Genomic DNA, 27038 nt, shown 5'->3' with positions numbered 1-27038 from the left:
GACAAAGCAGTGTATACTTTGCACCGAACACACCGTTTTTCTTACACTGTGAATTCAAGTTCGACAATTTTTGCTGACAAATGTCATCAGGGCAGACTGGCAACAAAATCCATGTCAATGTGTACCAGTGAGTAAAAGTGAAGCTCAAGTAATATAAATACTCTCCAAACCCACTATGGTCATCCCTATAAACATACTTGGCATACATATACTATGTTCAAACCAGAGATATATGTTTGGTCCATATGAAAATTAAAAGCACTTTGTAAATCCCTAAGCTGTTAGCCTAGTCCTGACCAATCTTCACCTTTAAATATTTAAATGCTGCTATCGGACTTATCACTATAGCGAACTTTACGTTACAACACATCTTTTAATGAAAATAATAATGAGTTATGTTTTTTATGGAAAAGGAAAATGACTGTGTCCAGTTATACCCCCACTCACAGAAAGCTCAAGTATATGGCTTAGAAAGTCACGGTACAGTGTACAGTCCAATGCCAATACCAATATATGGTGTCCCTCAAGGATGTTAAATCCCAAACAGCAATATTAAAGTAGAGAAAAAGGAATCCCAAAACTATTAAAACCCAAAGGCATTTATTCGCCCCTTAGGGCATTAAAACCAAAGAATATAATATAATATATAATATAAAAGTCACACCAACGAGTGTAAATGTACCACAACAGATTGAGGAAAAAAAATAGACAACATATATTAACTACGTGTTTTGCTAGTAAACGTTATTAAGACAAAATGTACTAAGAAAATGCGTAGACTAAATCCCGTCTATGTTTTCCTAAATCTGTTGTGGCTTTTACACTTACTGATGTGGCTTTTTGATCAATTTTGGTTTTAATGTTCTAAGTGGTAAATAAATGCCTTTGGATTTTAAACATTTTGGGACTCCATATTCTCTACTTTAGTTTATGCTATTTATAACAAATATTCAGATATCTCAAAAGATGCAAATCAGTGCATACAATAAAATGATTAATTAGGCAAATATATTTTCCACTTCTGTGGAAGAGGGAAACAGGGTGGAAATCTACCCCCTCCCGCAAATATAAATCGCTGCTTAGTAGATTTTCTCACAATGAGATTTAATTATGCACTTTTTCACTTGTCTGCAGCCTCTGCAAGCCCTCATCTTCTAACCCCGCCCACACTTTCTGTGACTGTCCAATCACAGACTTCCCAATGCAGCTCAATGAGAAGTGTTTGCAAGGCCGGTGCTCTGGGCATCGCCTACCCTTAAAGTTTAGCTCCACTTAGCTGAACAAACCAGGATGTTGTCTGATTGACAGTACAGGGGGTGTCACAAAGTACATTTATAAATGTGCCAGTTTCCATTGAAAGCTGCACTTTTCATTAAATGAACAAAGAGGACACTCTTCACACACAAAGCATTTCAGCAAGCTGACGTGCTTTAGGGGTCGGTAGTGCCCCATTAAGGAGCAAGTGTTTCTTTTCAATCTTACGCAAAATCTGTACATCTGCCATCACACAGAAAACAAGGTGATTGTTTGACAAGATACAGAGCCCTTCTTGCACCTTATGTGCCTAAAGCTGCAACTAATCTCATCCAGCACCAGTGAATTTTGCAGATTTTCTTCCCAAATTACATGTGTAAAATAGTAAAATGTGAACATAATTGAAGCACAGATGTTTATGTTACAACAAATGTCAAAGCCATGTAAATGCTGTCATTCTCATCTGTATGACAAAGCTTTGTTAGAGCATCGGAAAAAAAAAATATTAAAATTAACATGTATAATGTACTTGATGCAACCTTAAAGATGAGATTCTGTTTCTTTATTGTTTATAAATGTCTGCCCCATGCTTCGTTTTAGGAATCTGTTATTTTAAATGTTACTTTACATGTTATTTTATATGATATTTTAGATATTCTTTAGGCTGGGACTAGTGTTAGGACTAGGGACTCACGCAGGGCTAGTTTTAGTGTTAGAGTTGGGTTAGTGCTGGTTTAACGGTTGTACAAGTGTTATGGTAATGTAAGGTGTTATTGCTAATGTAGAGGTAAAGGGGAGTTCAAAGGCAGGGGAGTCCAGAATTAGTAGTAGAGACCGTTCCGGGGTAGTGACTCCCACTAATCGCGAGTAGGGTTACTTACCCCTTTTCTTGGAGAGAAGAAAGTAAAATAGCGACCATGCTAATTTGCATAATTATATATGCGTGGCATAACAGGAAATCATATAAGAGAAAAATTAAAAAAACATTTGGTAGTGGAAAATTCCCTAAATAAATAGAACGCAACTTACAAATGTTGTGGGTTTTTTTTAGACAGAGGGATTGTGTTGCAGCTTGGGGAGATTGCTCACTCAATGTAGCATGCTATTTGCATTCCACCCCTTCCCTTAGCAGGTGAAACATTCTAGAATTCTGCACTAATTGACGCTCACTTGGGACTGATCAATTACCAGACAGGGTGTTAAAAGAAAGACGCCAATTAGGAGAGCTGATGGACTTAAGAGTGTTTTTGTCTGCAAAGTATATTTTGTTATTTATGTTTGCAATATTGGTAAGTTGAAAAGTTAGTACTTATCGTAGCTATATAAGACAGTGGATATTTTTTTAAGCAGTCTTGATAAAGTTCGGTGAGAGGAACGAACCGCGTAGATGTGTTAGTGGTGTTTGCTCCTCCCTTATACTCTTTTATCTAGGTTGGTGTGCCGTGCTGAGTTGTGCTGAACTGTGCCGTGCCGAGACGCGGTCTTTTGTGAAGATACCGACCGCAGCATCGATTACAGCTGTCATTCTACCTCTTGTACCTTATACCTGAGTTTGGCGTGGCGCCAACATTCCGTAGCCACTCAGGATTCAGTTTCTGTTACATCAATTTACTGCAACGTTTAGCAGCTACTGTAACTAGCACTATCTGGTTTTACACCTCAGGTGGGACCCACACCGAGGTCAGCTACTGATTTATTATTCTTTCAGTTCACCTGTATGGATCCGGGACTTTACTTTCCAAGCACACTTCCTTTTGCATATTATCATTTTTTTCCCCCCTCTATTGAGGGACATTGATTTTGGCTATTTAGTTGATTTATTATCTTTATATGTATATATCTATATTTGTGATATTTAGGTGATTTACCCCTGTTAACGTGTGATACATGTTGCCGTCCACGCTGAGTTGCAATGTGCTGCTTCTATTTTTTATAGATACTGTTGCTTTGTCCCAGCCTGGGAGGTTTATATGTATCACGAGTGTGTATACAGATATGATATCGCATTGTGATTTTTTCCTATTTTTATTTTGGGAGACCTACATGTTTTTTTGTTTTTTTTAACAGACAGGAATTGTTTTACGGTTAGCCTATAGAATCTGGTATTTTGCCCCTACTTAGGAGTCTAGAGAGTACAGGACCACACTTTTCTTATATATTTTTATGTTTGTTTATATTAAAGGCACAGTGATCTTTTTATAGAGGTACAGGGTTTTCTGTCTTCCTTGATATACCTAGAGCTTTGGAGCGCTCATACTTTATATATTGAGTTATATATTCCTCTCTTGCAACTGTCATTGGTTCGTTACCTTTTGTGTCATTTTACCCCACTCCCTCTAGCATGTAAGCTCATTGAGCAGGACCCTCAACCCCTCTGTTCCTGTGTGTCCAACGTGTCTGGTTACAACGACGCTATATAAATAATAACATAATCATAATAATAAAAGCCACCCAATCATAGATGGTTGTTGATGTGTCTAGAACGTGCTCAAACAAGAGCAAGGAATTTAGTTTTGTTTATTTGTATTTATATCACCTATTATTTGCACTGAATAAATACTGGGAACTGAGTTGGACATACCCTGCACTTTATTTACCCGAAACTATCCGTGACAAAATCCTGCCTTTAAGACTAAACTGGTTTCCTGGTTTACTTAAAGCAGTCTTTGACCTATCATATGTGCATGTGGGTGTCCATTTTGTTTTTGCTTCATTGTATCGCTGCCCTCTCCTTCCTTCCAATGATTCCATTAAACTGCAATTGTAAAGAATAGGCTAGTTAATCCCTTTAAATGAGAAGTGTCACTTCTCAGAGTTTTCAATACTATCTTTATATATCCACATAATTAACAAATATGTATGTGTGAGGTGTGAAAAATACCATTTACTGTAGGAACCCACACCTCTTTATCCTATAACTGGGCGTCTCTGTCTAAGTTCTCCGTAAAATTATTGGGATAAGCTTCGCACCTGGCAGTCAGCATAGAGAAAGCACATAGAGAAGAGGAGAAATTAAACAATCAGGGTAAACCACTAAAAATCTGATTTTGTCCAGATGGATAAAATCCAGTGAAAATGGCCGAATTTCGACCGGAATGGTAATTCTAATATTTACTAAAGCTAATTTCAGTCAGAATTTATTCAAGCTGAGCAAATTGCAACAATCTGGAAGATACATTCAGCATCTGGTTTATAAAATAACCCTATACAGTCTAAAGGATCTACAATAAGTACAGGGCACTGATTTTTAAACTCAGCAGTGACCGAATTGTTCCAGGAGAATGTTTATTTATTAATCCTCAAAATATACTATAAGTTACAAAATGCAGCGAGTAAAAATATCAACCCATCATTTGGTAAAACCTGACATCTAGTGGCCATGACAGGAATTAACACAGTTTTTGGAGTGAATACATATACATTGATCAATCTCTCTTTAAATAGAGAGCATGCTCCCTCTTTGCTCCTCTGTTACCCACCTTCCAATAAAGTCATCTCTTTTTCCAGCATCTTTATCCCATACCGTGATATCAATTACTCCTCCGTGTTCTTCAAAAAGATGCATGTCAAACTGTTCTCTCCACTGAGGATTTAACGTCTTTGGAAGAGTCTGAAATAGGTAACAGGAAAATAGTTAACATTCTAAAGAACATGGCGTTATCGTAAAACATGTTACAATTATTGTGTCTGCAGGATTCAAGACTGGATTTATTGGGCATAGTGAAATAGATAACTAAGGTGGAGGTGTAAAACTTCCTCTAATTATAAGACAACCAGTGGTGGGGAAGGTAAGGTCCCTGTAGAACGTTCTACTAAAGTGGGAAGATTGTAGAGGAAGCGGAAGTCGGTATAAACACTGAAGGGCAACTTACAAATTAAAAGTTAACACAGCTGAATTAAATGCACAGCCAAATCAGAAAATGCTTTCTGCTATGGTACCTTGGTCTACAATTTGCAATTCCATGGTGAATTCCTGAATAGTGATGTCCCGAACAGTTCGCCAGGAACTGTTTGCCGGCGAACATAGCTTGTTCGCGGCGAACGCGGCGGGCGAACATATGTGAAGGTCGGTCCGCCCCCTATTCGTCATGGAGGTGGGAGGGTCTGGAAGGGAGGGTCTGCTGCTGATTGGCTGGTATGTGTCTGCTGACTATGAGGTACAGGGTCAAAGTTTACTCAATGATGACAAATAGGGGGCGGACCGACCATCGCATATGTTCGCCTGCCGCGTTCGCCACGAACAAGCTATGTTCGCCGGCGAACGGTTCATGGCGAACTGTTCGGGACATCACTATTCCTGAATCTTTTTAGCTTATGGGTTTTTCACTAAACTCCAAATAAAATATCAATATGTCAACCAGATTTGCAATTCTCATATTTACTAACGGTTATTTAGACTGAATGGGCAAATCTCATTTAGTCCATTCAGTGTCTGCTTCACAATCAGTCATTCTCACATGTGACTTCCATAAAAAATATAGGATTCCCATTTTCTGCAAACACCGACTAGATTCACATGGATCAAATCCAACTGAAGGATACATTTACAAAATAAATTTACCTGCTTTTTGCAATTTGACCTACAGAAATCCACAGGCAGGTAGTAAAGTAGTAGCAGGTGACAAAGAGTTAATATATATATATATCATAATGTGTATGTAATACATACATACACTATTAATATCAAATATATACTATGCATTTTATGTCCAAAAGTTTTTTTTATTATTGAGATAATCTGTACCTTGCTATGGATTTAACCATATTATTCCCAGGATTTACTTATGCAACAGATTTTTGCAATGTGTTGGTTTGTATTAAAATTGGCCTAAACTGTATAAATTCTGCTGACCTGACACAGTAGGCATATCGTGGCAAAGCTGAGCATTCGTTTTTTGTTTTTTTATTTATTTCTATAATCCAGTTCTGTTTTTCAATTGTTTGGCTCCATCAAGACAAGCTGAAATCCAAACTATATTTATAGTAATTTCGGGGCTGCTTTGCAAAATCCAGACATTAAAGGGTTACTCCAAAGTGTTATAACCACTACCTCCCTCTCTAGAAGTTATGCCAGGAGTACCCTGGCCGGTTCCCCAGTAAAGGGGCAAAGCTCTCATACCAAAGATCCTGCTGGGCTCCAAGGCTATCTCACCTCCTGGGTGACGCTCTTCCAGGCTTCTTCAGAATCCGGAAGCCAAACCAGTTATCATTCATTGGTTTAAAGCATCAGTTGAAAGCCAATGAATGGCAGGCACACTGTGCAAAACAATTTGCATAGAATTGACATTAGCCAACCCCGGAACTCTTGTTCCAGGCCAGGTCACGACTCCCCTATTACGCTGCCTTAGTTGGAGTTACACTTCCAGCAGCCACGAGGTTAACCTGGTATCTGCAGCCACAGAATCCAGGCAATAGTCTCTTCAAGTCACTGAAGTGGTTATGGTGCTTCTAGCAACCCTTTAATAAATCTCATGAACAATCTTAACCTGAGGCGTTTAGAGTTTAATAAATTACCCTATTTGCGAATAACTCTGTGGATGTAAAGATTATGACTTTTGATGTTAGTTCATCATTATTTCTTGGGATGGCACATTTTTAAATGTTTAGATGCACTTGCCAATCTTAATTAGCCCTACTTTTCTTGGACTACAGCAATGGAGCAACCATAGAAAGGCAGGATGTAACATCCAAATGTTTGTTTCAATTCCTTTGTCTGGTATAGTATTTTGTTGTCAACGAATTCTTCCCTGTTTGCTCCTCCATTACTCATCAATTGTAAAGGCACAGTATACTGATTCTGAAACAATCATCACTAGGTACCTTAAAGGGATATTCCGCTGCCCAAATACAAAATAAATAGCATCACTGTTTAATAGATTTACCCCCAAATTAATACATGCATGTATTTAATTATGCATTTTTTTCATTTGAGTTATAGCTAAAAACAGTTTGCAAAAAGTGCAGTTTTCTTGTCTGCAGCCTTTGCAAGCCCTCCCCTTCTAACCCCGCCCAGACTTTCTGTGGCTGTCCAATCACAGGCTTCCCAATGCAGCTCAATGAGAAGTCTTTGAAAGGCAGGTGCTCTGGGCAATTGCTGCCTCTTGAGTTTAGCTACACTGAGCTAAACAAACCAGGAAGTAACAGAACCGGTTATCTGATTGAAAGCCAAGGCGGAGTCACTAGCTTAATTTCTAAAAGTGACGATTTCTATTGAGTGTGAAAAATAGGACACACTCTTTACTGTGCACTGGAGAAGCCTGGTTGCTAGCCTCCTGCCCTGCGAATATGGCCCTGGGGTGTATTAACCCTTTAAGAACTGTATTTGGGCACAATGGATTTGTATAATGCTGTTCCTGGCCCTTTAAGTACTTTGGAGCAGTGTTACAACTTGTAAACTGGCACTTTGGATGCAGTCGAAGTGCCGAAGTCATCGAAGTGCCGAAGTCGTCGAAGTGGCCGCCATTCGACAAACAAACACGTGGCGGCGGCCATTTTAACTTATTCGAACGCGGTCAGCGGTGTGTGCAGCCAAATCTATGGAACTGTTTGCGGCTACCCAATTGCACGAACACCGCTGACCCGTACCTTCTTCGACACCGCGGCTGGAGACAAAGTCCCGTTTGAAGATTCGAATGCTCGCTCGAATGGGACTTAGTCATTTTCTCGTTGTAAAATAGACCGACCGCACAGCCCAAATCCATGGAACTGTTTTGGGCATGAAAATGTGCTTGCGGTCGGTCAAAAGTGACTTATACTTATCTCCCGAACGGCTGGACGGATTCAAATGATTTTTGGGTATGTTTGTATTTGGAATGTGCTGATTAATAATATTAATAATTATGTAATAATATGTTTTTAATATTGGATGTATGGTTTTAGAGTTATGAAAGTTGGGTAAAAAGTAAGTTTAAATTGTACGGATAATTGGGTTACCTCTCAGGCTAAGGGGAGGGAATCTGTGGGATGTAACCATTGTGTGATTGGGTAATGTATAATTGGGCATCTCCCTTGCAGGGGAGAATTGCATAAAAGCAGAGTGAATGTCATTAAACCTGAGTTCTACTTCACCCTCAATTTGGAGTCCTGTCTCTTATTGGGGGAATCTGCTACAAGGGATTGCTATGCTTGTCATATTCCCTTGCTAAATAACTGCTAAGCTCTTGTAATAGCTGATTCCGGTTTTGCTCTCTGGAGGAGTCTACGGTGGTTATGGTGTCTGCTGCAGTGCTTGGAGTCCTCAGGAAGCGCTAGGAGCATCCTTCAACGGAGGTACCCAGTCGGGGTGCCTGTCGATCCATTACATGAAGTATGGAGGACAATATGGAGCATACTATGGTAAACCTGTACATACATTATAGGGAGTATGTAGGGGTAGGCTGTAGGCTTTACCTAACAAAGAAAAGGTACATCGTAAACATTATCTTCACAGATATAGAACTGTGTTTACTGGCTTATTGCTTATGTTTTATTTCAAAATCATTGACAAAAACAAGAAAATATTACCCAAAAATATTGTTGGTTAGAGCCCAAACACATTTCTGTTTTCTTTCCTTCCTGCATCTCAGTTCTGTCCTTTCATTGATATCTGCTTGCTAATACTCCTCATCCCATTTTCACATTTGTTTCACTATATTTTTGTCTCCTTCCTGAGTGATGTTCTCTCATCCTAGTTGTCTCTCCTCCAGTAAAAATGCTTACTGTGCACTGGTATCAGGACTAGAGACAGGCTAATCCATGAAATTCCATAGGGCCGTTATGGCCTTAGTATGACATATATAGTTAGATCAATGTAGGCAGACACTGAGTGTCGGCTCAGAGTCATTTGAGTGTCGAAGTTGCTCCCACGTCAAAATTAAAAATAGGAAATAGACAATGTGCTAAAATCCCTCTGAACAGACTGTATTAACAAATTCCCCCTATTTTGTTCCCATTTTCACCAGACGTCCTACAATCTTTTCGTTGCGCCGAACACTGACCCCCCCCCCATTCGTTTAACCGTACAATACAAGCTCTACTAAATGGCAGCCATTTTGTCTCCCGAATGCAGGCAGCGGGACCTGGTCGTCGAGTCCCTTGAACTCTATCTCAGACACTATGCCTCACGAACACCAGTAAAATAATTCAGTTGCCTGCTCCGCTCCCATGCAAGCAAGAGGAGCGCTTTTCAGGGAAAATAACCTTTCGAATGAGGGGAACATTCGCTACGTACGAGCCAGGGGGAGACTTAATTTATGTTTATATAGTTACTCCTAAAAGTGAACCAGCCGCTACCACTTTTTTCTCTGGAACTATTTTAGGCAGCAGCCACGTGTGTGTCAAATCTTTACCCTGGTGGCGATTCTGCTATATTACACAGATCCAAGCGCTATTTGGACAACTTGGACGCTCGGATCTGGGCTATCAGGGGATATAACACTTGTGTGGGTTCCTATCAAACATGTATGTATTTTGTGGTGTTTTGTGTTTTGTTAGGTACCTTGAGTGCCTGGGAGATAATTAGTTTAAGTGAAAGCAAGCTCTCTTATCTCCCAGACACAGAGGCGCCTGGGCAAGCTTACTGTAAAACTGAATGGAGACCCCATGTTGGGGGGGTCTGTGTATATAACCAGGCACATTGGCCCTAATAAAGCATTCTAATTTACCCTTCATCAAGTCTTGGCTGATGCTTGGGGGTACTAGAGCTATAACATACTTTCACTCTGCAGGACCAGGGAGACTCTTCAGCGGATATACTCAGCCGGAGTATAGGGGATCTGTTACAATACATGTTAAGTGCTTACAGTAAGTATCTCTTGATATTCTGATATTGACCATGACTTTTATTTGACTTTGTGTATGTCTGGAATCCTGGCCCAGTTAGTTTTCTTGATTTATGTATTATTTTAATTATCATGACCTTGGCTATTCCTGACTATTCCTGACTTTGTCTTTATGTTTATTAACGTTAAGTTTGCCACTCTAAGGCCCAATAATATGTCTATATTAGAACCTCAGTATGTGGGAATTTGCCATTTTCTGTAAGTTGGGGTATGACCCCATGACAGCCACACAGCAGATGCACAACATGAAGTAATGTGAGCATGCCAGGAAGTAGTGATACTAGTAAACTAATTTTGTCTCCGTTGCCTTAACTTGTTCTAGGACTGAGCTTCTACAACCCTAGGATTTCTGTTGCAGCCTTTGTGTTCACATCCAGATATACCTTCTTCGTTTCTGGACTTGTGCCCATTCCTTAGGATAGGAACTGACAACGAGATCACTATGTCCCCTAGAGTATGCGTTTATTACTGCAGTGCTGGATCAAAGCTTTTACAGTATACCATCAAAGTACATTATTAGGATAACTTTATGTTTCTCAACCCTTGATTTTATTTCACCAGATAAGCAAAATATTTTTTATATAAAATAAATTCAACATCTAATAAGAACAAAATATTGCTCTTTAAAAAGATACGCAGTGATTTTAACACTAGGGAAAACAATCTGCATTCTGTTGTAGGACCAATTTAAAGTTGTTTTTTTAAAGAACCCTTTCGTATCATGAGAAATTGAGATCTTGCAACATTCTTATTTTGTACAGAAGTCATTAAGAGTTCTTGGGCGTTGCATACCTTACTCTTATACTTCTGATGCCCAAGTCGGAATTTTACATAAGGGTCACTTAATCCATTGGCATCCATGGCCTTAAGTTCTTGTCCTTCGATGAGAGTGATGCTCACAACTCCTCTCCACAGTTGTGTTTTTCGGTCATTGAGGCGTAAACTTTGTGTCTGAAACTATAAAGTGAAAAAAAAATCACATAAGGGTAATGCAATAAGAGATGATTTCAAAATATGTTTCCATGTTTATAAAAAAAAAAGTTAAGATTCATTCCCATCCAAGACCTGAATACCTTATATATGATTACCTGAATTAGCAGAAACTTCGAAATCTCTTTATTTGTGCAGTTTCTGAATGGTATCCTTTGAGTAATAGCATAGGAACTTTGTATAGAAGTCATCTATTAAATCTACTTGTAATAACAAGTATGACTAACAGTCAAATATATCTGGCCTTCAAACTCCCAGGTTGTAGAAAGAGTCACAAAAGTTCATTAACACTTGATAAAAGAGAACTACTATTATAGCGAAGACATACATTTATGTAAAAAGGAACTTATTGACTCAAATTTAGAATTATTACATTTGTTTCCATAATTTTTAATTGGAGGTCACCACTGCAGAGACAGGAACACTGGGTCTTTTTTTTTGGTCTTTTTGTTGTTGCTGTTGTTTTGGTGCCTAACACTGCAGTAAATTATGTAATGATCCTTTAAGCAATACTTAAAGGAACACTTCAATGGGATTTAAAAAAAAAAAATTAAAAAATTCTGTCTGTGTGCACCCCTCGCAAGCCCTCCCCTTCATCCCCACCCAGACTTTCTGTGGCTGTCCAATCACAGGCTTCCAAATACAGCTCAGGAGCTCTATGAGAAGTCTTTTCAAGGCCGGTGCTCTGAGCAATTGCTCCCTTTTGAGTTTAGCTCCACTGAGCTGAGCAAACTAGGAAGTAACAGGACAGCTTGTGTGATTGATAGCCAGGTGGCTGTAATAAGGATCATTAATAATAGTGACAATTTTATTGAAATCTGTACTTTTTGTAAAATGAAAAAAGAGGACACATACTATAATTCCGGATTTGGTAAAACCTCATGGCAGAATATAGAGAGACTGGGGTTTACTAGGAAACACATTACATTTAAATGTTATTATCTCTATATTTTTACTCTATTGTGTTTAGAGTATTGGATTTTTTTACGTCTTACATTTACATCTTTAAATAGCCATTACGGTTCTAGGAAACTCTTGGCTAAGAGGATTGGCAAAAATGGAGGTTTGCCCAGCATGCAAAAAAACACCATCTGTTGGATGTTATAAAGAAGAGATTTCCCAATAAATTATCCGCTGTTTTGCTATTCCGCTGCTATGACTAAATTCTTTTTTTTTTGTATATAATAAATATTTTTTCACAAGCAAGTTATTGTTTGCTTAGGCATCTATAGCAATAAAACAAACAGAAATACGATATTCAAAATGTAAAACGAGATCCTACTACATCTGGCAAGGATTCACGTCTTCACACAAAATAAAAGCAAATTGACTGCAGAAATATATGGATGTAGGTGGGCAAGGCAGTTGTAACAGATTTTTGCATGTGTAAACAACTGGTTTCATATACTTGGCTATTTTAGCCTGAATTGTGCAATTAACTTTTATTTTATTTCAGTATTTAGAAAATAAACCTCCTTGGTAAGGACAGAAGATAAATAATCAAAACAAGGCAATAGTGTCTTCTAAATTATTGTACCACATTAGGATTTATACACCAAACATTGCATAGCCAGATTTCAATTCACCACGATTCAATGATTGACATGTGGTGAACTGCAATTTGGATATGCATAATTTGGGGCAAATTTTATCAAGTGAATGTATCCTACATTTACATCAGCTCCCATATATACATGTAGCACAAACAGATACACACTATGTGACACATACAAACACTGTCACACACACGCTAAGACTTAATGAAAACTCAGACATACCCTGATATGAGCAGAGATTTATCAGTAAATATCTATGATTATATAAGGTTTGATATGTTTCCTACGATTTCCATAGAAGAATCAAAATGCATTTAATCGTGGTGATTGAAGAAAATATTAGTCTGCACTATGTGTAGGTGGTAATGAAGGAAGGGTATTCATAAGCTAAAAATGGTTAATTGTTTAATGTATATTGATGAGAATATATACGATCAATGTTTTGACTCGTCTTAAAGCAGAAATAATCACAATCAAATAATATATATATATATATATATATATATGTATACCTACATAATACTAATATATTTTTATATAAACTTATATAAATAATATAAGTATGTTACCTACAACCACCAGGAAAACACTAGTTTAAATGATAAATAATAATATGCATTATATCAATACTAGTTACAACTATGAGGGGTATGGAGATAATGTCATATGAAATATCTGTCTAGATATAAAAAAATCTAATAATTACCAACCAGCTAAAGTAGAACGGACAGGTATAAATTGATCAAGGTACATTGGGTTAATCATAGGCCAATCGATTCTACTAGACGATTTACTACATACAATGAAACATAAAGCTCCAGACCAAGGATTTCTGGGGACAGAGAGTCATCTGCTGGACAGATACCAACAATAGATAAACAAATAATGAGATAATGTGTTTGTGTATAAACTTCTACCAATCAGATGTCAGGTATATAACTTCAAACTATAATGTGTGGACCTGCCCTTAGATAAGGAAATGGGGGATAAAAGGAGGAAGATTTAAAGGGACACTATAGTCACCCAGACCACTTCAGCTCAATGAAGTGGTCTGGGTTCCAGGTCCCCTAGGTTTTAACCCTTCAGATGTAAACATAGCAGTTTCAGAGAAACAGCTTAATGTATTTGTGTCACGGTTGAACTCCCCAACACGCAAACTAGAGAACAAAGGAGGCAAGCGCAGACAGACGTATTACCGGGCTTTAAAGTGGCCGGACTTAACGTGAGGAATAGTCAGACGAACCAAGGTCAAGGTTAGAGAGGTACGAGCAAGCGATAAACAAAGCCAAGGGTCAAAGAAGCCAGAGCTAAGAATAACCAGAAACAAGCCGAAGTCAGAAACCGAAGAAAGACAAGTACACAGAACGCGCTCTCAGGCTACAATAAACCAAGACAGGGCAAGGAAGTGATGTCAGAAGGAGGTTAATATAGGGTAAGGTGAAATCTGCTAGGTATGGAAAAAATGAGGCAGGATATAAATAGATAGTAATAATAGGCTACTATCCCTTTAAGGATTCCCGGGTGTCTCGCTTACCCCTGTCGGCTACCTTCCGCCCCCACACCACCAGACGCGCTCCCAGACGCACACGTGACACACCAGACAGAGGTCCGCACCTCCCTACAGGAGAGGATGGACGGCGGGACCGGAGCGCCACGGCCGCGAGGTATGACATTTGTTCTGGTGAGTATAATCATTCTCTTGAGGCATTTTCATGTAACCACTGCATTTTCAGAGAACAAGCTGTGTTTACATTGTCCACTAGGGACATCTCCAGGGGCCACTCCTCAGATGGCCTCTGGAGGTGCTTCCTGGGGCAGTGCTGCACACCGTGCAGCACTGCTGTTTAGCGTCTCCACGCTCTGCGTGCTGAATTTTTCGCATAGGGACACATTGATTCAATGCATCTCTATATGGAGGTGCTGATTGGTCATGTTGGTGATTGGCCCCTCCCCATCCCGCTTCCTTGACAATTTCATGGGAAAGCATTGAATTGGCTGAAATCAGAAATACTGATGATGTCAGCAATGAAGCAAGGCGGGGCCAGAGCCGAAGGAATATAAGGTAGATGTTATTACCTTTTAAGGGGATAATGGGGGGGCAAGCCACCTAAATAGTGCTAGGAAATCATGTTTCTGTTCCTGACACTATAGTGTTCCTTTAACCATAATCTGATGTCACTTGACAGATTAATCACGCTTGATTATTACAGAGTATTTTATTACTGTAAATCATTTTGTAGTGTATACAAATCTCTACAAAAGAATTTAAAGAACTCACGAAATTATTGTGGTAATTAAAAATGTGTATGTTAATGATTTGCAAATTTCCTAATTGTCAAATTGATAATATTAAGTAAACCCTTAAGTATTGTAGGATCTAAATAATGCACAATATTATTTAATGTAAAAGACACGACAATTCCATTGTCAAATGTTTCACTCAACCCTCAGGTAAAAGTTGGATTAGAACCATGAGGTGCCAAAGAGAGGAGGAACGGAGGTACACATAGATTGAGTCTACTATTTCAGAGTCATCTAGAATGTCATGGAGGCTGAAGAGGTAATATGAAGGTATAAGTTAACCTCTGCAAGCCGGATAGAGCTGTATGGGTTAAATGATTATCTAGAGCAATGATGGTACGCCTGTGACACAAGTGCCACCAATGTCTAAATGGTTAATAGTCAACAATTTTGGAGACCCAGTTAAATGCTGTATGTCAGGGCAGTGATACTAGTGGGACTGTGATAAATGCAGGCATGGGAGGGTAGGACAAATGGGTAGAAGAGGGAACTCAAATAAGCATGGGGTCAATGAACATAAAATTACTTTCTGCAGAAGTTTGGGCATCTACAGTCCTTTCTTGTAATTACTGTGCTCAAAGCAGACTTTTCTCCAATTCCAACTTGCATCCATCTTTGGGGACTTCTAATGTGTGTGGTCTATCCATAACTTATTTAGTACTATACTACCATATATTCGAAATTATGCCAGCAATTACATTTGGAAACTTCTAGCCAGTGATAGGCATCTCGTAGGATTCAGCACAATATGCCTTCTCTAGAGCTCTGGATTATGTGCTAATATCCCTGTAGATATACAGTGGTAGATAAGTAGACATATAGTTTAGGGTGTTCCAGTGGATGTGATCTATTCAAATTTTGTCAGGGCATTTAATACAGTTCGCACAATGGGTTAGTGTGCAAGAAATTGCATCTAGATTACATTTTTGTTCCTGGGTGAAATATTGGCTTAAAAAAAGAGTTCATAGAGTTGTCATTAACCGTTCATTTTCACGCTGGATAAAACTGGTAAGTGGTGTCCCTCAGCATTCTGTTCTTGCTCCACTTCTATTCAACATATTTATAAATGGACTTAAAACAGGTAATGAAAGTCAAGTGTCACTGCTTGCAGATGACACAAAACTAGGTAAGGCAATAAAGTGTAAGTAGGATATAACTGCAGAGGGAATTTAAATTGATTGGGCACTGGACACTCAAATGGCAGAATACATGTAATGTAGATAAATTCACTGTGGGGTGAAGAATTCACAAGCAATGCACACCCTAAATTATAGTGGATTAGTGAAAACAACACATGAAAAGGGTTTGGGAATTGTTATAGACAACAAACTAGGCAACAATTTCCAATATCAATCAGCAGTTGTTAAAGCCAGTAAAGGTATTGCCATGCATAAAAAGGGCCATTCATTCTCAGGAAGAAAACACAATTTTGCATTATCAATCAATGTTAAGATCTTACCTTGAATATGGCATGCAATTTTGGGCATCTGTTCTAAAAAATATATATTGTGGCACTAAAATTGCACACGCAAGCTACAAAATTAATATGGGGAATTAGTTATGAAGAAAGGCTAAAAAATGTACATCTGATTAGTTTTGAAAAACAGCACCTTGGAGGGGATTTGATAACATTATACAAATATATTCAGGGCCAATACAAACTATTATCTGGAAATATTTTCATAAATAAGACTATACACAGGACACGAGGTCACGCATTTAGACTGGAAGAAAGGAGATTTAGTCTAAGGCAAATGGAAGAAAATGTTTCTTTACAGTAAGAACAATAAGGATGTGGAATTCTTTGCCTGAAGAGGTGGTTTTATCAGGGTCTGTACAAAGCTCCAGACAGTGATTTGATAAATTCTTGAAAAAACATAATACAGGGATATAATTTTTGTATGTCGGATAACAGCTTCTTGACGCAATAGAGATCTGATTGCCATTCTGGAGTTGAAAAGGATGTTGGAAATGCTTCAAACTATTTTTTTTCCGCCTTCATGTGGATCAACAGTAAAAACTGAAGTGACAAAAGGTTGAACTTGATGCAATGCAAGTCTTTTTTTAGCCTATGTAATTATGTAATTTCACCCAATGTATTGGATGCCACTGATTGCCACTGATTGCACTCAAAATTATCATGTAGTCAGGCATAGTCCTGTGTGAATTTAGAAGAGGTCGTCTGATTCCTACATATAATTAAATCTTATGTGTACATTCGGTAAGTTATAAAATAATTAAAACTTTTTTTTATTTCAGAACTGTCATGAATTCAACGTGAATTTAAAATTTAAGGTCACAACATTTGATTTGGACAAATTCTTATAGTCAGCTATGCTTCCAATTGAGCTATGTTGGACTAAGCTTTAAAATTATATTTTGGGGTTACTGTAACATAACAATGGCAGATAATGAAGGTCAAGGAGCAAAAATTACTTGTATGTTAATCAATCTGATAGAACAGTTTGTTTGGGACCTGGTGCTATGATGAATTCTCCAGGACATAGGTGCTGGACCTTGGTCTCCACCTTCTATCTAGATGGATTGGAGATGTGAGGACACTGTCATAGATTTTAGCTTGAGGAGATGGGTCAGCTCATGCATATTACCAGACAGTCTATTGAGGCTCTCATTGGTCACAACCGTCATTTTATCCACTCTCTCCTGTGGATGTGACACAAGTCTTTGAGTTAGTGTGACAGTGATCCTAGGACACTAGATTTTGTTAAACACCCTCCTGGATCCTGACATTTCTCCAGCTTCAACCTCGGTATTCTTTTAATCACTCTCCTTTATTGTTATTGTCTTCTTCCATAGGCTCTGTCATGGTGGGAGAGGACTTCGATGGAAGGTGGTGGTGGTATCATAGTTACTAATGCAGGTGTTGGTGGTGGTATTGTCACTGCTGTCGGCTTGGTGGTGGTAGTGGCATTGGTAATGTTGTGGGTCTTGGTGGACAAGGCAAAGTAACTGCTGCAGATCAGGGTCGTAGTCGTTAGGGGTCTTGGGGATGGTAGTGACTGCAGGTGGAGGTGGAAGTCACTATCTCAGGTTCTAGAAGAAAATTCCCGGGCCTTGAAAGAGCAAACTTTATACAGTACTTGCTGTGTGCATCCAAGGGCAGTCTGGATATGAGTGTGATACATAAGGCACATCTAATGTATTCACTTTTAGTATTAATACAACTCTACTAAAAAGGGAAGGATGAAAGTGCAAAAAGAGAAAAATTAATGTAAACGATAAGGAGAGGCTACTACCCACATTAAACTAACAAATGTAGTGAGCTACGCCTATATATTACAATAACAGTGGACAAGGGTGAAGTAAAAAAGAAACAAACAGAAACATACAAAACTGTACCTCTGGTATACACAATAAAAGGTTAAAACGATTTTTTAAAAAAAGGGGTGTAATTTATTGTAATTCATGGCACAGTGAAATATTCACAAATCTTTAATTCGGTTAATTTTGACACATACGCATTGCTAAATACATCCATCAGTTTCAATTTAAACAATACAAAATGGCAAAAAGAAAGTCTTTTTTTATCCCATTGCATTCTTATTATGCCTTATGTAAATTTTTCTAACGTTCACTGTACAAAAAAAAATTGGAATACATAATTGCTCTTTCTATGAATTACAATTGTAAAACCAACGCTAAAAAGAAGAAAAATAGGCTTCTTTTGTTCTTTTGATAATTTCTTCTGCTCTGACTTAAAATCTAAACCCTTTAGATCCTGATAATAAGAATGTGCGTTAAAATTTACCTTTTGTGTGAAAAATCTGCATCTTTGTAAACAGGTCTATCTTGGAGTGGGTACATTCTGCAGTATGTACGCATCCACTCTGAATTTTCCCGTGGAATGCATCTCATCCAATTTTTGTCCGTTGAACACAATGATATCTGAACTGTACTATTTTAGCTGGTTAAAAAAAAATAAACATTTTGAAACGCTCATATTGGTCTTTCCATTATCATCATTTGTCTTCTTCCACTTTGGTTTTATTTAGGAAGCTTTTCTGGGAAATGGTATTGAACCATTCTTTATTAAGAATTGTAAGCTATCTTGAAAGGTCAATAATATAGCTCTATATACTATAGGACTGAAAATGAGAGTCTTATCAGAATAACTAAACTTCTGTCAGCAGAAATGCAGTTCTCTGTAGCTAAATATATTTCAATAACAAAACAGGTTAGACCAATCATGCATGTAACAGCTCCTGATATCACAATTCCTCTCAGAAGTAACAATGCTGTAGTAAACACCTAGACCAGGCTGGATTTCCCATTATTATAGAAATGACTCAGAATGCTTGGTTATTGGTAACTAAGCATTAAAAAAAAAGAAATAAAGAAATGATTTTGAAACCCATTATATAGTGTTGTATAGGGGTGTGATAATTTGTGCAACCATTTAAGCCTTGTAGGGGTACACCCAGAACACTGAGACAGTATACGGCCAGATACTGCTGATAGCTACACTTGTGCATTCAGTTTTGGTAGAATTGGAATTTGTCCTAATTTAGGCCGATCAGCATGTTCTTTGCTTCAGGATTTAGAGATCCACTGTTGGTGCCAAATAAAGAGACGATCAATGGCTAAGGGACAACCATTAAATGTTGAAATCTGTGAACCAAATGGACGGGAAATGCTCCTATCAGTGTACAGCAAAATCTAAACATAATATTTATATATTGTGCAGTACCGTGACTGCATCATTTCCGTGCCCTTTTTTGTTCATCTGAATAATTTTCCTGAATATTGCTCATGGATGGGCCTAACCGTCAAATAAACGAGTGTCAGATGTCCCAAACTAAATTTCATTTTTGGAACACACAGGGAGAAAAAGAGAAAAATTGATATTGCATCATTCTACATCATATTAAACATAAGTTGTCCCTTCACTACAATACGGAACGAAAACCAATGCAAAATCATACACTGTCTTAATGTCTGAATATATGATTAAAATCCTATTCAAAATTAAGTCAGTTCTGATCTCTTCATACATACCAATATGCAACCAGGCCTGAGGTTGGCCAATCCTCACACTGTGATTTGCAAAAAAGTAATGATTGTCCAGGCACTCAAGTTCAATCCAGTGGGCAGATTTATTGGAGCAAAATAGAAACAACGTTTTGGCCCACAACAGGGCATTTGTCAGGTTCTGATCTCTTGATGGTAAAGCATGTATTCAGAAGATTTAATTGGTTAAAATATCTTCTATAAGTCACGTAGACATCTTAACATATATTATCTTCAAATTGTTTAAATGAATGGTGTTTAAATTAAAAGTGTTTTGGGATTTGTATTGATGAGTGCCACCACTAAAAAACTTAAATCGTAAGGGGGACACGAATGACAGAAACTAAATGTGCTCCGACATGGAGACACATTTGTATGACGAGGACATGATGTTTGAGATGCTCTTGCTGTGACCTCAAGGATAAGGATTTTGTCTTGGCACGCCAGAGACTTGTTCCTTTAGGATTGTTTAAAGTTAAATGGTATAGTCGGTTGGGAGAAAGGGAGTGATCATCCAATGTTTGATATAAACTTATATTTGGGGTGGCACAAGTGTCTCTTCATTCTCTGTATTCATTCTCTGTATCAATCAATAATTTGCGACCTAATCATGGTTTTAGTATATGAATAAATAAACTCCGGTCCCAGTTGGGACCTTGGAGTCTACAGAGAGAAAAAGTCACCAGGTTGTACTAATATGCAGGGGGTAACCCTTAATTAACAGTAAACACAGGAAAAGAAGAAAGAGCAGTACAACCCTTTTTAAATCTGCTAAAAAAAAAAAAATGTCAATATTTTATTAATGTCAAAGCTTTAAAAAATACTTAGACTCCAACTTATTCATTTGGAGCAGGTAGGTTAAGCTATCAAAGGCACAATTGCCGGTAGGTGTACAGGTAGCAAAAGTACGGAGAGTTAAAGAGTCAATATGGACCCACTGGATGTGTGTAGCAAGCTACACCCTATATATGTCCACTATATTAACCAAATAACCTGTTAGAGTAACTCCGTAAACCAGCAAATGCTAGAAGGGGAAAATCCCTGCTGCCTGCAGTCTCTATATAGGTAGTCCAAAGTACGGACCAGAAAGGGTGAATATAAACCTATTTCAAAAGGTATAGATAAGCGGTAAACTATATCCCTATGTAGAAATCCTTGTTAATAGGTCAAATTACACCCCTCTTTAAGGCTCCATACTGACACCACAACACGTTGTCTGGACTGAATACCCTATTACCTTACCAACTTATTCATTACCAAATGAATAAGTTGGAGTCTAAGTATTTTTTAAAGCTTTGACATTAATAAAATATTGACATTTTTTTTTTTTTAGCAGATTTAAAAAGGGTTGTACTGCTCTTTCTTCTTTTCCTGTAATCATGGTTTTACTCAACTTCAAGGACCTCTGAATAGTTTAGCATATTACACATCCTCAACAAAAGTCCTTTGTGATTTCTTCAGTCAAATTAGATGTGATGTAATCATTTCCTTGAGACTTCGTACTGAGATAAGCCAACAAACATGTTTTGGCCACAGCTGCCATGGAGAGCTATAAACCGACCTGACATGTTATGGAAGTTACCAAGAAAATGACGGCATGACTGAAAAAATGGCTTCTTTGACCTCTTTATTTTTATTAAAATCCTAGAGACCATTGCCCCAGGGCAAATGTGGATTAATTAAAACGTGCTCTTGGATCGATAGGTTTTCTTTATTGAAGTTGTTTATTTGACTGCATTTATAAAACGCTTTTGTGTGTTTAAAATGGAGATGTCATCTTCTACACCCAAACCTGGATAATTAAGTGTATAAATAACTTTATAGTCAAACACAATGACTTTCAGAAATGATCAGTTAGTGTGGCTTGTCTACCAAGGCAGGAAGATATATGGTTTTGAGAACTATAACCCATTTGCTACAGAAATTTGCTGGAGACTAAACCAGAACTGAGCAGTAATTACTTTTTTTTGGTGTCCACTAGCTTGCAATTCATCCTTCTCGTTGCGGCAGTAAATATCATCTTACATTATCTGAGTGTCACGGGGAATAAGGTTTCAACAGACACAAGTCATTAGTGGCAGGCGGGCAAAATTTAAAAGAAAACTCGCTCCAAGGGTGTCATCTCTACTTTTGTTTCCTGTTGGAATTAACTTTCATCCGGCGATATTATTCTGTAATGATCCACAAGAGTGACCCGATAAAAATATCGATATATGCACGATGGGCGATAATCTATCATTTACAAAGCTGCTGTTTATTTTTCTATTTTGTTTCTCATAAATATAATTCAAATAGTAAACGACATTTTCAGAATGGGATTTGAATACCTAGCTCCTACATTGCTTTAAAAGACTGTGCCGCTTTTTCTAGCATCGTATATATTGTACAATACACACATTGCAGTGAGATTCAAGGCTAAGCATATAATCTATGAATAATTATCCTACTAGGCATAGACAGCACAAGTATTTGTGATATACAATGTCGGGTTCTGCAAATATGTTTAAAAAAATAAATAAAAAAATTCCCATGTGTTTTTTTATTCTCTTTTTCACGTGTTTATAGAAAAGATCAAAGATAAGCACACAGAAGATTTTTGTTATATACCTGATTGAATTAATCATATATCTGATAGCTCCCCTAGATGGTGAAATAGTCTGCAATACTTGTATTCAATTATATTACATTACAGTATAAGTAAATCAGGAAAAAGTGTGCTGTGAATATCTAATGACCCATCTTCCTTTCTGTTTAACTGCTTTGTATCATCATTCACCTGTATGTATTTTGCATCTATCTTTAACGTTATAATTGTGACCTTAAGTTCACCTAGTGATATATGTTTGTGGACCATATGCAGGTTTGGTACAACAGTGTACTTTGTTTGAAAATGTGATCCTAAAATACATGCAACCGTTCCATAGCTAGCATCTTTTGAGATTAACCCCATAAGGACACAAATTCTGGAATAAAAGGGCATCATGACCGAATATTTCCGTCATGTCTCCTTAAGGGGTTGAGGTTGATTTAAGAAAGTTAGCTGGGCAATAGCATAACGATGGATCCTGAACTATTGTAAAATAATAAATCTTTAAGAATAAACAGCCTATAAAGATAACTACTAGCATTGATGTAATTTTGGAGATTTTGAAGTATAATGAGAACTAACATTTCAGAGTTTAAATGTAGCCTTAGTTCATACAGATATATATGTGTGTGTTTTTAACATGATATTAAAACACCATAAATTAAAAGGTGTGGGAGTTCTAGAATTACTGTAGAAAAAAAATGGTAATTTTTAGTAGTCAATAGTCATAGCCCCAGATTGTGTGATCCTGAAAGCCAACATCTTCACCATGATCCTTTCAGGGCAATCGAAAAACATTAAGACTCTGATTCACAGCTGTAAAGTTCCCATATATGAGAATTCTGTTCTTCAAAAAGTTTTGGTGAGCCCCAAGAATCATCCTTTCAAGTACAGTTAATGCCTGCAGAATTTTAACACTCACATGTGTTTTGGATAAAGAAACCTTAAAACAAAATCTATTGTGTACCCCTAAAATAAAAGCACGATTAACTACAAGGCGACCCTAGCACGGCCGCCTAGAGCTCAAGAGTTAATTAGGGTCCTTGGAACCATGGATTTGCTTGGCCCCATTAACCATTTTTATGTGAAGAATGAAGTCTGGCCCCCGAACTAGTAACCTGCATAGTGCCGCATGGGTTCTTAATCCTTCTCTGCCAAAAAGCAATAATGTATGGTCAAAATTATATTTTACACACACATTATAATAACTATAACGAAGTACCACGATACTGTGAAAGATACTTAATCAACACAACATTATTTATAGTTTCTAGTAACAGAAAGCTCAACTTATTTTAAAGTAATTCTATTTATAAAAATAAAAATGATCTTACATTTTTTTGTTTTAACTTATTTAACTTATTCAAACCAAAGTGCAAAATGCAGAACAAGCTTTTTCAAACATCGTCATTTCAATTATTTGGTGCCAAAACTGAAAACATGGCAGAACGGAAATTTTAAAAATGGCAATTTTTTAGACTAAAATGTAAAATCCATACTACAACAATGTTACTTCTAATATTATTTGTGTGTGCATTACAGCAATGAAACAGTTAAGAATAAACTGCATCCCACAGCTTGCATTTTGTGCCTTTGGCAAACAGCTGAGTGTACTTTTCTGCATGCCAAACCTTAAATGGATACTATAGGTATCAAAACAGCTTTAACTTAATGAAGCAGTTTTGGTGTATAGATCATGACCCGCAGTCTCACTGCTCAATTAAGTTTTTTTTCTGTTTATGCAGCCCTAGCCACATCTCCCCTGAGTGTGACTCGTACCGCCTGGATGCATAAAAAAGTGGTGTTTGTTTTCAATCAGATGCTAATTTGCTTTAGAAGTTTTCTTTGTTAATTTAACTTTAGTCACACACAGGAGGCTTCAGTAAGCTCCAGAAGGCTATTAACTGAGTAGGAGATAAGAAATGGTAGATTAAACAGACTGTGCAATAAAGGAACTTAGAATATCCACTTTCAGGACGTGCTGTGCAAATTAACATGCAAGTGATTTAACTCATTAATTGCAGAGAATTGAGCAGTGAGACTGCTGGGTCCTGATCTATTAACCAAAATGGTTTAATGATCTATTGTTGTTTTGGTGCCTATAGCCAGGGATGTATTTGCCGCAAGGTAAACAAGGCATTTGCCTTGGGCGGCACTTTTCCCAGGCAAATACCTTGTTAGCCTGGCGGCTAGCTAACAATCCAGGCAGGCGGGCGGCTAACTAAGAATCCATGCGGGCGGGCGGCGCTGGCGAGGGAACACTGATTGACTCTGCCCAGCTCAATTGCACGCCGCAGAGTGATGCCGGGAGCCGGAATATGACATCGTATTCTGGCTCTCTGCATTGCTCTGTGGCGCCCGAGGGAGTTGAGCAGAGATAGCTCACTAATCAGTGCTTCCTCACCAACGCTGCCCGCCCACATGTATTCTTAGTTAGCCGCCCGCCTGCCTCCCTTCCTGTCCGAAGAGACCCCAGGACCCCAGGTAAAAAAAAAAATCCACCCAGCACTCCCAAAAGGCTGGGTGGCTTTAAACTAAAAAAGAAAAAGTAATCGGTTAATGTTTGGGGAGGTGGGGGGGGGGGGGCTGTCAGTGTGTGTATGTCTGAGTGATTGTGTATGTGTGTCTGTCAGTGTGTATCTGAGTGATTGTGTGTGTCTGGCTGTCAGTGTGTGTATGTCTGGCTGTCAGTGTGTGTATGTCTGGCTGTCAGTGTGTACGTCTGGCTGTCAGTGTGTACGTCTGGCTGTCAGTGTATATGTGTTGCGGTCGCCGGCCCGCCGAGTCACACGGCCGTGCCCGGACGGCACAGCCTCGCCGACAACACAAGCTTACCTGCTCCCCCAGGTCTTCCGGGCATCGCGCCCAAATCCAAGATGGTGCCGACCGCGTGGTCGCGTCCATCTCTAGCTCCGCCCCCGAAAATTATACTAACGTGTGCGTGACGTCACGACGTCAACGCACACGCACGTTTTGGGGTCAGAGGTCGCCCTCTGACCAATCAGAGCATAGAGAAGGATATTTAAATCCCTAACTCACCCCAGTACCTTGCTCTGTCGTGGTTTCCGTTTCCTGGTTTCCTGAGAGTGCTCTATATTCGTGTATCTGATTTCCTGGTATCCTGATCCTGGCTTTTCCCTGGTTATTCTAAATTCTGTTTTCCCTGACTTGGCTTGTGTTTACGGTATTGTGTATTTTCTGGCTTCCTTGACCTCGGCTTTCCCTTTGACCATTCTCTGTCTCTGGCGTATTAGTCCGGCCATTCTAAGGTCCAGTTTACGCTCTGTCCTTTTATTTTCCTTTCCTTGTTTATGCATATGTTTACATAGTTTCTGCGTGCTGGACCACACTAGTAGTCGTGACATTACGACAGGGCAATGGATCCTGCAGAACTATGCAAACATATGATTGCTTGTGAGAGTAGGGTGGAGGATATGGACCACAGGTTAGACCAATTTGCCCAGGCATTTCAGACCTTGCTCCAGAGGACTGCCTATTTAGAGGCCCCTCCTATACCACCTGTGGTTCCGCCACCTGTAGTGGTTCCCGTGCCACATAAACCACCGTCCATAACCCTTTCACCTCCCCCTCGTTATGGAGGTGATTCCAAAGAATTTAGAGTTTTTTTAAACCAAATTGAGTACCACTTCGAAGCCTCCCCAGGTTCATTCCCTAGAGATAGATAAAAAATTGGCTATCTGATGAACAAATTAACAGGAAAGGCCTTAACCTGGGCTAACCCCTTATGGGAGAGTGGAAACGCAGTAGCCCGTGATTACAGTGTCTTACTCACAGCATTTAAGGCTACTTTTGAACCTAAAGGCAGAGAAAAGAACGCTGCCAAAGCCCTTATGAGGATAAAACAAGGCAGTCGCTCTGTAGCCGATTACGCCATAGAGTTCAGAACACTGGCGTCCGAAGTTGACTGGACCAATAGTGGTTTGGTGGCTGCCTTCTCTGAAGGACTAGCTGAGAGTATACAGGACGAGACCGCAGCTAGAGACCTTCCGGTTAATCTCAATGAGTTTATTGCGTACATGATAGATATCGATAACAGGCTCAGAGAAAGAGAGAAAAACAAACAACGTAATAGACGTCCTAACTTGTCCATAGCCCCTCGTTTCTCTAACCCAGTGGTGATTAGCCAAGCTCCTCCTCCAGAACCTGAACCCATGCAATTGGGTATTGCTAAACTCACTGAGGCAGAGAGACAACACAGACGTAATGAAGGGTTATGTATGTATTGCGGCAAGAAGGGGCATCAAAGATTTTCATGCCCGGTTCAGCCGGAAAACAGGCACACCTAAGGCACGTACGGGGACCGACCTTAGGTGTGATGTATATGTCCCCTAAATTGACTAAGAACCGTTTCCTTGTCAGAGTTACCTTGTCTTTTAAGAAAACCGCTGTACATTGTGAGGCTATGATTGACTTTGGGGCAGCGGAGAATTTCCTAGACAAATAATTCTCTGCAAAGTATCTCCTGCCCTTAAGACAGAAAGA

General features: G+C 38.6%; 1 protein-coding gene across 1 annotated transcript in view; it reads right to left on the bottom strand.

The window, feature by feature from the left end:
- The window catches only part of MCTP1 (multiple C2 and transmembrane domain containing 1), a 680185-nt gene that overhangs the window by 415790 nt on the left and 237357 nt on the right, over positions 1 to 27038 (bottom strand). The window contains exons 7-8 of the mRNA XM_063453691.1: positions 10866 to 11030; positions 4734 to 4864 (exon numbers count right to left, since the gene is read on the bottom strand). Of these exons, the coding sequence (XP_063309761.1) occupies positions 4734 to 4864; positions 10866 to 11030 (296 nt within the window). The remainder of the gene's footprint in view (positions 1 to 4733; positions 4865 to 10865; positions 11031 to 27038) is intronic.

Source organism: Pelobates fuscus, chromosome 5, assembly GCF_036172605.1.
Source record: "Pelobates fuscus isolate aPelFus1 chromosome 5, aPelFus1.pri, whole genome shotgun sequence".
Classification (NCBI taxonomy): domain Eukaryota; kingdom Metazoa; phylum Chordata; class Amphibia; order Anura; family Pelobatidae; genus Pelobates; species Pelobates fuscus.
This window is presented reverse-complemented; position numbering and strand designations above follow the sequence as displayed.